Below are 14,841 nucleotides of genomic sequence, written 5' to 3'. Positions count from 1 at the left end.
AAACACATGGACAGAAAGCAGTATTTTCAATACAAAACCTACTCACTTTGTAGAAATGATCACACAGTTTATTGCATCACTCACTTCTAAAACTTACATCTGAAAATGAAACATTATATACAGTACTTTGAAGATAATGTGGATGATCACTAACATGGTTTAGTTATCAGAGAAGTCTCTGCAATTATGAAGAATCTTCTAATACTACCTTTATGGAAAACAAACACACTTGGATGTATTTAAAAGCATAACAGATCACTTAAAGGACCAAAGGCAAGTATCAGAATTCTTAGTCAAGATTTATCCCACATATCATGTCCACACTACTACTGGTGGAAATATTCTCCGCCTCCTCCTAAATTTCCATCTTGCATTCTTTCTTTGTCTGCCAAAGCATCTTTGCTCAGGGTGAACATCCAAGTTGGGTAATGTGCTATGCCAATGAAGCCAAAGAAAAGGTTTGATCCTTCTTTGAATCACTGAGTTTTGTAGAAAGCGGGAAAAAAAGTCCCAATTATCAAAGACATTACATTTATCCTAGAGGCAGCTGCTTGACCCAAACAAGACTAAGCAACATTAACTCAGATTCACTCTTAACCTACCTTATATAAATAAACAAGCCCCAAATACTCAGGATTTGTATCCTACAATGGGTAATGTGTGTTGGCAAAAGCATCTACTTAATGGACAACCAACCAATTATAAAGGCATTGATTAAATTAACCCCCATTTCATTCATTTCTTTACTTCCTAAGACAGGATCACAACTCAGTCTCAACTTTGTCAGTCCCTTCAATTACTCTGATGACTGACAAAATTTGGGAAACAGGAGCACCAAGTTCTAAGTTATTCATACTCCCACACTCAAAACATCTTCACATAAAACTATGAATAAACATCAACTTCCTATCTGTAACAATAAATGTCAAGGAGCCAATTTTTTTTAATCTATCATTTTGTTTCTATGACTCATTTTTAAAAAAGACAATACTTCCGGTCCAGTGCAGTAGCTCATGCCTGTAATCCCAGCAACTTTGGGAGGCCAAGGAGGGAATGTCACTTGAGCCTAGGAATTTGAGACCAGCTGCAGCAACAAAGTGAGATGCTGTCACAAAAAAAATCAGCCAGGTGTGGGGTGTGTGTATATAGTCCCAGTTACATGGGAGGCTGAGAAGGGAGGATTGATTAAGCCTGGAAGGTTCAGGGCAGCAGTGAGCCTTGATGTCGTTAATACATTCAAGTATGGGTGACAGAGTAAGACCCTGCCTCAAAAAAAAAAAAAAAAAAAAAAAAAAAAATCACTAAAAACTTTTTGAAAGAAAAAACAAAAAAGTAAAAAAAGTGCTTCCTAATATTTTCTTAACTCCACCTAAAATCAGCATAATGTGATTATAATTTAGAGCCTAATTTCAAATCACAGGCCTGTCACTACTAGTTGGGTGGCCTTGTATATTTTACTTAACCTCTGTAAACTTCAGTTTACCCATGTGTCAAATGTGTAAAAAAGTCACTCCTACACACACACAAAATACTCCTCAAATGGTAGTTTTAAGAATTATGTAAAATGGCTTGTAAGCTAAATGTTTAAAACAGAAGTCTGCTACTCAATGGATATTCATGGCCTACTACATGCAAGACATCATTAATTAATGTCTCCCCCTATTTTCCTCTGTATGCTTTTAGGTTTTAAAAAATATATTTTTTAAAAGTATATCACATGAAAGTATGCCACTTGGGAAAAATATACTTAAAGCTACCAAGTTTTTCTGCATTTTAAATGATAGAACCACTATGAAGAACATGTCAAATTTATAAGGCAATTTTCAAAAAAAAGATTTTCACTAAGAACAACACATTCACCATTTACTAGATACAACTATTACTTTGGATTTACTTTGTGGTTCCTTGGCCTAGCTTATTTACATGTTAAAAAGCTTATTATGAAAATTCAAGACTGAATAAAAGGAAAAGAAAAGTGACTGACAAAAGTATCTGAAGTATGCCAACAAAACTTTTGTGAAAATAACCTTCTTGTCTTGGAAGTTTACAAGGTGGAGCTGACAGATTGTGAGAAACATGGAAGTCTTGTGTTCTCGGAGCAGGGAGAAGAGGCAGTTAATGGTTACAAATTAAATTGCAAAATCTCTGTCAAATATGGGATATAGTGATTTGAAATACGTCTTCTGCACTAGTTTCTCACCCAGGCTTCTAATTCAGAAAATTCTTTTGCAAAACACAACTGGTATGGCTTTGCCCCGATAGGTCCATATAATGAAAATAAATGATCTGTTTCAAGAAAATGGATACTGGTGTCTATCATTCAAATTTTAGTTCACCATAACCCTGAACAATGAAAGAACTGAATATATGACTCACAGCTTCTTCACGACTCAGTTTGCTATGGGAAACTAGCATTCCTAAATGCTCGAAAATCCTCCACTTCTGTAGAAAATCACAACACATGGAAAAGTGACTTCGAATGCAAAAAAAGATGTTCTATTTTCCAGTGTGACAATGTGCAGAATATAGTGTAATGTGCAAAAACCAACAGTTCTCTTCTCAAACTAGCGGTTTTGGTCATTCTACCTGTAACAAAGATTTGTGTATTTATCTGTGTGTGTGTGTGTGTGTGTGTGTGTGTGTGTGTGTGTCTGTGTGTGTGTTTTTAAACAACAAAGAATTAGTGGTTATCAGGCACTGGGGACAAAAGGGATGAGGAGTTACTGTTTTATGAGTATAGAAAGTTTCAGTTTGAGGTGAGGAAAAAGTTCTGGAGATGGACATTAGTGGTGGTTATACAACAGTGTGAATATACATAATGCCACCAAACTGTACACCTAAAAATGGTTAAAATGGTAAACTGTATATTCTACTACAATAAAAAACTTCAATGTTATGAGTCTTAAAAATGACACTAGATTAAAGAAGAATGTGTTGTTATAAACTCTTGTTCATCTAGGCCAATGATTAAAAATCCCCCAAAGCAACAAAGTTAACATGAGTGCCCAATTAGATTGAGTGAATCAACATAACGAAACCAGTTTGTCATTATTGAAAGCTACTAGGCATGCCAGGATAGTGTACTTACTGAAATTCTGAAATACATGTGTGTGTGTGCATAGACATGTATATATATATATATATATAAACACACACACACACACACACACACACACACACACACATATATATATACGTATATATACATAGATACATGTTTATGGCCAATATAACAATATATTTGTATAACCATATCTTTATTAGTCAAATAGTAAAAAAAAAACAAACAAAAAACTCTGGTGGGGTCAATATATAACGCATAATTTAAAAGACTGTCACTAATATAGATGATGGGAGGATGGATGCAGCAAACCACCAAGGCACGTGTATATCTATGTAACAAACCTGCACATTCTGCACATGTGCTCCAGAAATTAAAGTAAAATAAATAAATAAATACAAATAAAAGATTGTCACTATAGCATGAATCAGACTTGCACACACGGTCTAACTCTACATCTATAGATGTAGAAACCACTATAACAAAATAGGTGTAAGAATGGTATCTACATATCTGAGTCTCCCATCCATGCCAAGAAAACTGGGTTGGTTTCTATTTGCTTACCACTAGTCCCAGAACGAGGGTGCGAACTCTTTCTCCTATCTCAGGTGAAATGTCATTGCCAAACTGCTGCAGGGTAGTAAGGAACCTTTTCAGCTTGCTGAGTTGCCTGGCGCCACAGGCTGGGGGCAGCTGTTGATTAGCCAGAGAGGAGGAGGAAGAAGAGGAAGGCCCGTTGCTGAAGCCATTGGGTGGAGAGGGGGCACCATTCAAGGCTGTAGGAGAATGGCTGTTGCCATTAGTTACTGTCAAGAGCACAAAATCAGAAGAAAATCATAAACTTACAGAGGACATGCATGAGGAAATTGCCACCAAGTCTCTTACCTTTTACATCTACTGGTTTTATAACTCTTTAAATGTTGGGACTTTTTGTAAAATGCTTGGACTTCACAGGGTTACTACATCCTCAGGTACTCTATAACTAAACGGGTTTACTCCTTGTACTAAGTGATGGTATCCTGCACAGAGGCTGATAATAAATAGAGTCTGCTGCAACCCAGGGCCAGCCCTGCCTCCCATGTGCACATATGCCAACCACCTGAAATGCTTCAAACATAGAACAAACAGCTTCAGATGTCAGCCTTTTGTCACAGGCTTACATCAATATAACAGGACTATTTCTTTCCAAACTGCTCCCCTAGAGAAAGTGTACATTTGGTGGAGACTAAATTTATCGTCGAACATTTTTAATCATGTTTTGTACACACAACTGACAGCTGTGTTTATAGGAATAGGACTTTCAAGTTTTAACCTTCCACCACCCAATTAGAAGGCTATTTTCTCCTCCTCATACTTCCTAACCACTTCTTTAGAAAACAATGCATACTTTACGTACAAAGCCAACATGGATATGGTGTTTAACAAGGAGTTATTTCAAGAAATCAAAATGGGACACCTCAATCCAGCCAAGAGCGTGGAACGGTGGTAATTCAGTAAACTCATTTCTGATAAATTTGTTTGAACATCAAGATGATAATCCCTATCACTCTGTAACCCATAAATACGTGCATTATTAATACATAAAAAGAAAGCAAAAAAGTTGATAATCCATAATAACCAGAATTTTAAAATCTGCAACCTTTGCATTAAAGAAAATGTTGATTTTATCATGTTAAGTCAATTAATTTGGTATGCAGACCTTGATCAAACCCATCTTTTTAATATAATTTTGATATAGTTTGAAATTGTCTTAAGGACTATAGTATTCTTAAAAGTTTCATTTTGACAAAATAAAATGGTTCTCTTGTCCCCAGTGAGTATCACAGTAACCTGTCAAGAAATGACAGCTCACCAGGACGTCTCACAGGAGACATCTGCTTACCCCTATGGCTTAGGGTAACAACAAAGCACATATACGATGACAGGGTTACAACTTGGCATTGCACAGTCACCTGTTCCTTACATATTTGGAAAGGTCTTTTAAATGGCAGCGCAACACGGCATAAGCAGCCTGGGATGTGTATTTTGTTAATCCCTTATAGTCCCACAGATCTATTTTTGCCTTTTAGTTATTTTTTATTCATACAGATTTCATAGCACATGGTGTGAAAAATAGCTGCAACCAATAACATTTATTAGTTTCACAAGTACTTGATGACAACTTCAACCAGGACTTTGAGATTTATTAAAACAAAGTTATCGACTATCCCTAATGAAATATACAGGAAAGAATGGGAAGTTGCAATTCTGTCAGAATATTCTGTCTTTTCCTTTGGATTGTACCAAAAGCAATACACTCCACTGAGCGAACACAGGACTTGAGCCAAGCAGGAATGAAGTAAAGTTTTAATAAAAGTCTGACAGGTTCAAGACAAGAAAGATGCTTTTCACTTTATAAAGTTTTCTATATGATATTGTTGCATATCAATACCCTTTTTAACTCAAAGATGTTAGATTTTAACATTATTTGTAACAGTTTGAAATAGATGAAAATGGTGTTAGAAGATCAGAAGTAACCTAGAAATAATGATAGCATATTTCCGTGTCCCAAGGCATGCTGAAAAAACTAAAATAAAGAGCTCCACATTAAGATGAATTGTAAGTTATAGTGGTACCAACTGCAATTACAGACCAACTGCTACTTCATTTGCTGAAATCATGGCAGCTTACAACTTTGAAGCAATAATAAAAAGGAAGGCAAATATTGGCAGTCATACAAATTATACCTAAGCTATGATATTTCTGTGCTCAATACCTACTCACTGGCAAACAAACGATTTTTTTTGCATTATTTTTGCATAATACATTGATGCTGAATCTTATTTTCCCTTCATTTTTCATTTGCAGAGATAAATCTAATTTAAACTTTAAAACTGAAACTCAGAAGCCTGAAATGACTACTTACACGTTGTCGGTGTAAATGAACTGGTTCTTGGAGCTCCTTGAGTAGTTGGGGGAGGTGGCATCGTTGGAGGAGTCAGCCTAGATTGCGTCTTCACATCCACAGGTGAGTCTGGCATTGTGGAGTGCTTCTCAGTACGATCTGGAGGATGCCACCAGGAACATGTTATTTTACTCCTTAAGCACCTCAGTTTTTCAAGTGGGGTTTATCTTTTTTAAAAGCAAGTGAACAGAAGAAATTCAACATCTTCTTTCAATAAAATATGCTTATCTACTGAAGTTTAAATCAGGATTTTATCATCCAAACCCCACTTAAGAAGGTATAGCACAGATGGCAGGACCTCATTTGTAACTAGGTTATATTATATCCTATTGTTATTTCTGGCTTAGGCAGATGCTACCTTGGTAGTGTTATATGCAGCAGCACAACTGCACTGGAAGCTGCAGCCAATGTTAGCAAGAGGCAGAAAATAGATGAGGAAGTAGGATGATAATGAACCCCTCATGACAGCTCAGAAATAACAGAAACCTGAAGTCTGTTATGCAGGTGAGATACTGGTAGGAGCCAGCTCTTTGTAATGATTTTCTGTAACACCTGCCATCCCTTTGCCATCTTTAGTTTTCTGTCCTCTTAGATGAAACAGGTTATTGTCTTCCAGACATATTTCACACTTGAATATTTCCTGTCCTGTTTTAAAAATCACTGCTATGTAAGTGTCATGTGCTATACAACAAAGTGAAGCTATTATTTACTTAGAATGTGTAAATTTATGACCTGTCATTTTAAAAGCATGAAACCAATATTCCAATTAATAATTGGAATGTAAGAATGTAAAGGTCCCACATGGAGAATTAAAAAGAACTAGACACTTTTAATATTTTTTATGAGTATGTGACAGATACGAAAAAATTTCTTGATTATCCAATAATGGACATTCATACTTCAGAACTGCTTTCTCTTAAGTATGCTTTTCCCTTGACAGTTTGTTTTTCTCAATCTAATCTACTTATCAAAGCAACAGACCTTTTGATCTGCTCAAGGCAATTTTTTAACACTTCGGTTGCAATGAACACTTAAAAGTTGAAATAATGTTGATATCATTTTAAGAAAGATGCAATAAAAATAATCATCATTTGAATAAGAACATTTCCATGATGAGCTAGTCAATAGCACTATCACAGTCTATTTTTGGTTGTTTCTTTAGACCTAATTCTTTCACAAACATGTGGAGGCATGCACATGAACACACAAATGCGCCCAAAATGTTTTGAGGCAACTGTTGCAGTTATAGACACAAATACCTTACACTTGGGCTTTTAGAAAAGTGAAGTAACTATTATGAAAGAACAAGCCTTTAAAAATGTTATAATAACTACAGTCAGAAATTCTCAAAATTATTTAAAGGTCAATTATTGAAAGAAAAGGAACAACCCAAATCACTACTATCACAATTCCAAATCTACCTCACTTTTGTTCAAAGTAATTTGAACACTTAGGTTGCGATAAAACACAACGTTTAAAAGTTGAAATAATGTTGGTATCACTTTAGGGAAGATACAATCAGAGAATAAAAATAATCATCATTCTAATAAGAGCATTTGTACAATGAGCAGCTATTATTATTATTGATGAGTTAACAGCAATATCAGGGTTTCTATTTCTGAATCTCTACTGCTGGCTGAATAACAATGAATGTCCCCATAGTGAATAAAAGTGTTCAGAGTGGAAGGATGGTAGAGACACACATGAAGAGCATTTTCACCATTGTCTACTATTAAAAGCTTGTCTTCAGATTGCTATTCAGAGCATTTAACAACCAGTAAGTCACTTATTCTAGAAAAATACAGAAGTTAGGCAGGCTTAAAATTGCTTTTTCAATAGTTAAATTCATTGCACATTCTACTCACCTCAACCAACCTCAGCTACAAGGGAATAAATAGCTTCCCGCTTATGTTGCAGCTGAGGGAAGAGGTACAGCAGCAAATACAAGTCTCCCTAAATAAAGGCAAATATTTCTGTCATGCCAAGGAGGGAGGGAGAAAGGGAGTCTTGCCAGAGTCGACTGGGAGATAACAGTGGGAACTGCTGGTCCATCTGGTTTTCATTCTGCTAACACTCACACGGAACTGTTAGAGAAGGCAGTCCAGAAACACAGATTTGAAGCACGTGGTTGCACAGACAGAGAAGGGAAGAGCAGGAGGGGGAAGGGGAAGTGGGAGTAACAAAAAAAAAATAAATAAAGCAATAGGAGGAAAAAGAAGAAGAGGAAAAAGAACAAAAAGAAGAGGAGGAAAAAGACACAAGAGTCTGATTGGGGAGTAAGTTTCCCTCAACAGCTTCCTTTACCCTCAGTGGCTACAAGCTGGACCTTAACATGTACGGGCCCCTACCTAATTCAAGTTTATAGAGTTAAGGAACAATATCTAAACATTAAATATATTTGTAGCCTGTTTTTCTTTTTTAAATAGGCCACACTAAAAAAAAGGAACTATAAACTTGACGATAGGTTTCCTCCTCAATTTTAAGATTTAAGTTTGTATTTAAGACAATCTTTGTATTCCTATCTTCTTCTTTCCCAATTTTATAAAGTTTTTGGTATATTCATAATTTTGATTTGAAAACATCTGAATATTGTCTTGGTCCACATTTGTAACATGATTCCTGTCCAGAACATCAATATCATCATCCATAGCTAATTTTTTTTAATTCTTGAAATGTCAACAATAACTAGTGAACCAATGCATAGAAACCACCACTACTTCTAATAGGAATATCAACATTCTAGCCAGGATATATGTATATGTGCATATATTTAGGGTTTTGACATTAGCCAAATTTCTGCAATGGTTAGCTTCACTTAATCAAATGGAGTTCCAGCCCAGAGGTCCTACAAACTGAGACAAAGTGAGACCATATGTAACTCATTCTGTGCTGTTCAGTGGAATCAATTCAGGATGGATATAGATGGGGAAATAACCAGCCAGGCCTAATCCACATACACAAGAACAATCTCTAGAGCAGAGAGATTTAAGATAAATTCAGAAAATGTGTTTCAAGTATGCTGAGCCCTGCCACATTTGTTTTGGATTATTTTTTCTAAATTTTTGAAATATATATATTCTTCAAACTTTTATAGCAAACAGCATAAGCAAGCTATTTTAAACACAGAAGCATTTCACTCCATTTTAAATTACAGGACATGGTAAAACCAGTATTAAGTTATAATATTTCTTATATAATTTTTTAAGTTTATGGAAATTATACTGTCCTGATACATAATTTCTATTTTTTAGTTGCAATAGGGGAATTCTGATGTATATTCAAAGACTGACACAAAAGTCAAATGAAAAAGAAGAAACAACTTCTGCATCAGATCATGTAGCAAAGATAAGTAAAATCAAAAAGGGCTGACTTTACCTTTATCTTAATGATCACATGACTTCTAAACAAGACCATCTTCCCTCTGGGTAACTTTCTCTCACATGGCAAATATCCAACACATATGTACCAAAGATGGTTGATGCGTGGAAAAAATGTGACATATATAAATACTTTACCTATATGATTTCAATATCCAGTTCAATGTCAGGGCCTTCTAGAAGTGGTATGTTTTCCATTTCCTTTTTTTTTTTAATAAAAAGAAAAGGCATGGCATAATCTGCCATGGCACTTACTTTACTTTTAGTTAGTTCAAATAGCAACAGATGTGATTCTAAAGTACAAAAAAAAAAAAGAAAAAAAAGAAAGAAAAAGAGGTATTCTGCATATTCCTTGTTTACATACCATTCTAGAGAAGACCAGTGTTTGGTAGGCGGTACAACTTTTTCTATCAGTTTATCAGGTCAATTATAATAGAAGTCTCAGAGATGTTAAAGATTAGGAGAAACTTCTTGGACAAGAAATAACTACTTCTTAGTAGTTATTCTGTGTTAGTCATATTTGAACAAGTGTTGGCTAAGCTAGAAGGTATGTACTGGAGAGGATAAGCTAAAGTGAAATGGAAGTCCTGTAACAGGAAATAGGAAAGAAGAAGGAAGCTAGAGAGGCATCAATCTGGTATAGAATTCTAATTTTTATTTCACTGGAAAAGATGGCAAATATAGTTCTGAAAATGATGCTACGTAGTGACTTCAATGTCTGGGTGTCAGATGTTACAGGAGAATGTCCACCGACCAGAAAGATGGTGCTAGTTGCTTCTGCCCTCCATCCAGCTTCTACTCTTCCCTGATGACCACTGTGGTAATGCTAATTCCTGCTCAGAACCCATGCGCAATGCCCAAGAATGAGAGTTAAATGCTAACATGCTAAGCATCATGAAATGACACAGTGGGAATATTTGGCATAACAGAAAAACTTCCTGAGTGAAGGCAGACTGGTTTCAAATGTTGACTCTCTCAACAATTAGTAGTGAGTTCTCAGACAAGTTAGTTTTTCTGAGCCTCAGTCCCTTACAGGAAAAACACAAAAATGATCCTCTATTTCTCATAGGAATGTGGTGAGATTAAATGAGATTGCACATTTTAAACTCTAGCACTGTGCCTACTTATACTAAGTACCAATGGGTGAGAGCTTCATTCTCTTGTGCCTTCCACTCCATGATCCATTCCTGGCTTTTCCCTCAAGCCTAGGTTCTATCAATACAGGCTACCTTGGTATTCCCTGGCTTTTCTGCCTTTCTGTCTCATTCTGCTGCCCTCCTCTAGAATGACCTATCCCATCCTGCACATTCTTCACTGCTCACTGTAGATCACACATCCTCTTTCAGCTTCCCTCAACTGCCCCAGGTAACAGCCATATCACATTACTTCTGCCTTTCTTCTAGCATTTATCACAGCCCTCCTGTATGATGGTTACATGACTATATTATACACCCAAACATTCCAACCAATGCAAATGGTAAGCACTTGTTGGCAATATTTTTTAAAATTCCTCCTGAGGATACCTAATAAATAAATATTAGAAGAATAGTTACATTTCTAACTCTTAGAAATCCATTCCTTATATTATTGCCAGTTCAATGACAACAAATTTCATGGTAAAAGACAAATATACACCATCAACAACCATCAAGAGAGAGGATAGAATGCAGGTAACATGAGGAGATACTGGAGACCTGAAATTTGGTCCAACTTTGCAACTAACTTATATAGATGACTTGTCACCTCATGTCTTATCACAGGTGCTGTGATGTGAATGTTGCCCAAAATCCATGTGTTGAAACTTAATCACGAATGTGATAGTATTAAGAAGTGGGGCCTTTGGGAGGCAATCAGGCCATTAGGGCTCTCCATCATGGATGGGACTGGTCCCTTATAAAAGGGCTCGAGAGAGCTAGGGAGGCCACTTTTGCCCTTCCATCTTTTCTGCCAAGCGAAGAGGCAGAATTCTGGCAACAAGTTGCCATCTTGAAAGTAGAGACCAGGCCCTCACCAGACATTCAACCTGTCAGTACCTTGATTTTGCATTTCCCAGCCTCCAGAAGTATGAGAAATAAATTTCTCTTGTTTAAACTACCCACTCAAAAGTACTGATATTGTAGTAGCACAAACAGACTAAGACCATAGATATTTTATGAATAGCATTTTTGCTGAAACAAATAGGATCTTACCTATTCTCTGGTCTAAAACCTTTGGGAGAGTCCTATTGTCCATAGAATAAAATACAAGCTATTTAGCTTAGTCCATGTTGCAGCCACTGTTCTTTCTCAACAGCCCTCGTTGCTTTCTTCCTTGCTGGAGAGTTCTGACTTTGTTCAGGCACTCACTCTCTTCCCACAACCGTTTAGGGCAATCCTCCTTGTTTTACATTAGTCAGATTATCACAGTTTCTTTTTTTAGTAGCAGGCTTCAGAGGCGGTGTTGCGATTCAATTCCGGACAATGGGCCATGAATGGAGGTCTACCGAAGAGGTTGTGAGAAAGATATTCTCATTTTCTAGACAGGGACCCAGAGAGCAAATAGTCCCTTCTCTTCTAATAGGCACTGTTGTATCTGTAAGTGATTACTTCCCTTCACTTCTTTGAATTCCACTTTTCTTATCTATAAATTAAGCACGTTGGATGTGCATGCTTCCTAAAGATCTTTTGTGAATGCTAATATTCTCTGGTTTCTCTCTATAGATACAGCTTATGATCATTACAAACATAAAGATTACTATCCTGAAAACATATATTTGATAATAAAGTGACTACAAATACAATTACTTTGAAAGTAGTGATTATAACTAGCCTTCTTCTGTTCACATAAATTTCCATGTCCATAAGAATGTCCGAATATCAATTTTTCTCCCATAAACATTAAAATTAATGTCCATCTCCTCTTTTCAAATACATTTTCAATCCTCATTACTAAATCCTCATCAATGATTTAGTTATAAAAACAATCCTAAAGTTCAATTCTCCCTTTTTAGTTGCCACCAAGATAATCAACTAGGATTTTCTTTCATAGCCCAGGATCTTAAAAGAGAAACTGTAGTCACTTTCTCTGGTTCCTCATTTCCCACCCCATTTTCCATGCATTAAGAGCAGAAATCTATGAGACTATCTGCCTAAACATTTCTCTCCCCGTGTTAGAAACTGCCATTCTCTCTAATCTCCTAACTATCTCGGGAATCACCATGTTCTTTCATGAACTTGTACCCAAGACACCAACAGGCCTAGGCATAGCACCTAGTCCAAGATAGGCAATATCAGTCCTTCTCCAAGATCTTTATATTTAGAGTTGAGTAAAGAAAACCGTCCCTCTCCAGAGGTAGATAACTGTTCCATCCACTGCCCTCCACATCTAGAAAGCAGGACTGCAGTGTAAAAGCCCACAACTAATAGGCAGAAAGAAGCAAAGAGAAGTAATGAGATTGTCATGGCAATGGTAAATAAAGTCCCTCTTTCTACTGAATACTAGGGACTTGTCATATCTGTAAAATTCCTACAATTTGGGTCTTCCAAACCTTCTACAGATTCCTAGTCAATCAATCCCTTCTTTACCTAAAACCTAGACTGAGTCGATTTTCACCTAAACCAAGAAACGCTGATAATTAACCGTGGGACGTAAGGTGAAATGTGGTAGCTCACGTCTGTAATTTCAGCATTCCGGGAGGTTGAGGTGGGTGGATCAACTGAGTATAGGAGTTCAAGACCAGCCTGGCTAACATGATGAAGCCCTGTCTCTACAAAAAATACAAAAATTAGCCAGGTGTGGTGGCACGTGTCTATAATTCCTGCTATGCAGGAGGCTGATGCAGGAAAATCTCTTGGGCCTGGGAGGCAGAGGCTACAGTGAGCCAAGATCCTGCCACTGCACTCGAGCCCCTGTAAGAGAGTGGAACCCCATCTTAAAAAAAAAAAAAAAAAAAAAAAAAAAAAAAAAAAAAAAAGCTACTCTGGCATGTAGCATCAAGTTATCCTCCTAAACTCCACTGAAAACTCTTCTCAATTGTCACTTTATTATTAATCCAAGAAACATGTAGACTACTCTATCTGTCACCTGGCATCTCTGTAACATCTGACACTTCGTCACTTTCTCCTTGAACTATTTGCATCCCCACAATTCCATGAATCTAATACTCTGTTTCTCTGGCTTTCCTCACTTCCTCTTCTCAGCCTCTTAAGGGCTCCTCTCTTTCCTGCTCTGTGATAACTACTGACATTTCCCCCTAAAGTTCCTTCTTCAGCCCCTTTCAAATCTTTATATTCTTCCTTAGTGATTTCATTTGTGCTATCACTGGGCTTCAGAAACAGGACAAGAATTTGCCATCCCCTATGTAAAATTGGCCATCTTTTACAACCCCTGTATTGTGGGAATAAACTCAGACAATGTATATTGCATTCTTGGTCAAATGCCTGACACATGGTAAGCACTCATGGAAAGGGTGACTTTATTCACTCCGTGGCCAGTGTGAAAATAACTCTAGTCAACATCCTTCGAAATTCTAGACCCAAACTTCCAGAGGGCTACTCATTTCTACAACCTGAATCATCTACCATCTCTTGCCTGACCTATTCCAACAAGTAATTGAATGACCGAATGAACTTCCAACTGATAGATTCTCCAAACCATATCTAGTCATTTTTCTATATATGCCAATGGTGTGATCAGAGATCCTGACTCTCTCCTTCTGTAATCTTCAAATATCTCTTGTAACTTTAGAGGATAAAGTCTGTGTTCCTTAACAGGACATAGAAAGACCTTTGTGACCCGTCTGGCTCCTGTGAATGCTCCAGACACGTCTTCATTTCTGTCATCCACCCCATTCCCACCGCTGACCTCCATACTAGATAGCTGCAGTTCTCCAAATGCCCCCGGTCACTCCAGCTTTCATACTCACTGCATCCCTTTCCTTGAATACTCTTTACCCCATCACTGCCTGATTAAGTCCAGTATTCCTTTAAAATTCCCTTCAGGTGTCACTTCAACTATAAACATTTGCTGACAACCTTTCTACCCCCAGCTGGCTAGGTTTGTCCCAGGTTCTCATATTACATGTCTAGATCCCTCTCGCAGCACTGACCACACAGTACTTAGACCACAATTTACTTAAGAGCAATGATGACATTTTATTTGTTTTTACAGTCTCAGCACTTAGCACAGTGTCTGACACACAGCTTTAACTCAAGATGAAATCATCTATGTATCTCTTTTTTCTCCCATCATCCAAAAAGAATTCCAAAATAATTTTTACATTCTAGAAAAATTAATAAAGATAAATCTAGAAAAATATTACAAATTATGCAATTCATTAGTTTTCTAATACCTCCCAGTAATCACAAAATATTTCCTAAAGCTTTTTAGTATATATTTTTTAAAAAAAGGTTCATAAGGCAATTTATACACATATGATCTACAGCCTCTAAAAACTCTGTTTTACAATAGTATTGTCAGTG

The 14,841-nt window shown here is 36.7% G+C and overlaps 1 protein-coding gene across 10 annotated transcripts in view; it reads right to left on the bottom strand.

Moving 5' to 3' along the window:
- RUNX1T1 (RUNX1 partner transcriptional co-repressor 1) overlaps window positions 1-14,841 on the bottom strand; it is a 147,948-nt gene that overhangs the window by 58,098 nt on the left and 75,009 nt on the right. For 7 of the 10 annotated variants that reach the window (XM_010349415.3, XM_010349417.3, XM_074386873.1 and 4 more), the window contains 2 exons: window positions 5,967-6,104; window positions 3,626-3,867 (listed from right to left, as the gene is read on the bottom strand). In XM_010349415.3, the coding sequence (XP_010347717.1) occupies window positions 3,626-3,867; window positions 5,967-6,104 (380 nt within the window). The other 3 variants (XM_074386877.1, XM_010349419.3, XM_074386874.1) reach the window with 3 other exon arrangements.

The sequence above is a fragment of the Saimiri boliviensis genome, chromosome 15, assembly GCF_048565385.1.
Source record: "Saimiri boliviensis isolate mSaiBol1 chromosome 15, mSaiBol1.pri, whole genome shotgun sequence".
NCBI lineage: Eukaryota > Metazoa > Chordata > Mammalia > Primates > Cebidae > Saimiri > Saimiri boliviensis.
The sequence above is the reverse complement of the archived record's forward strand: the minus strand, read 5'-3'. Positions and strand labels throughout refer to the sequence as shown.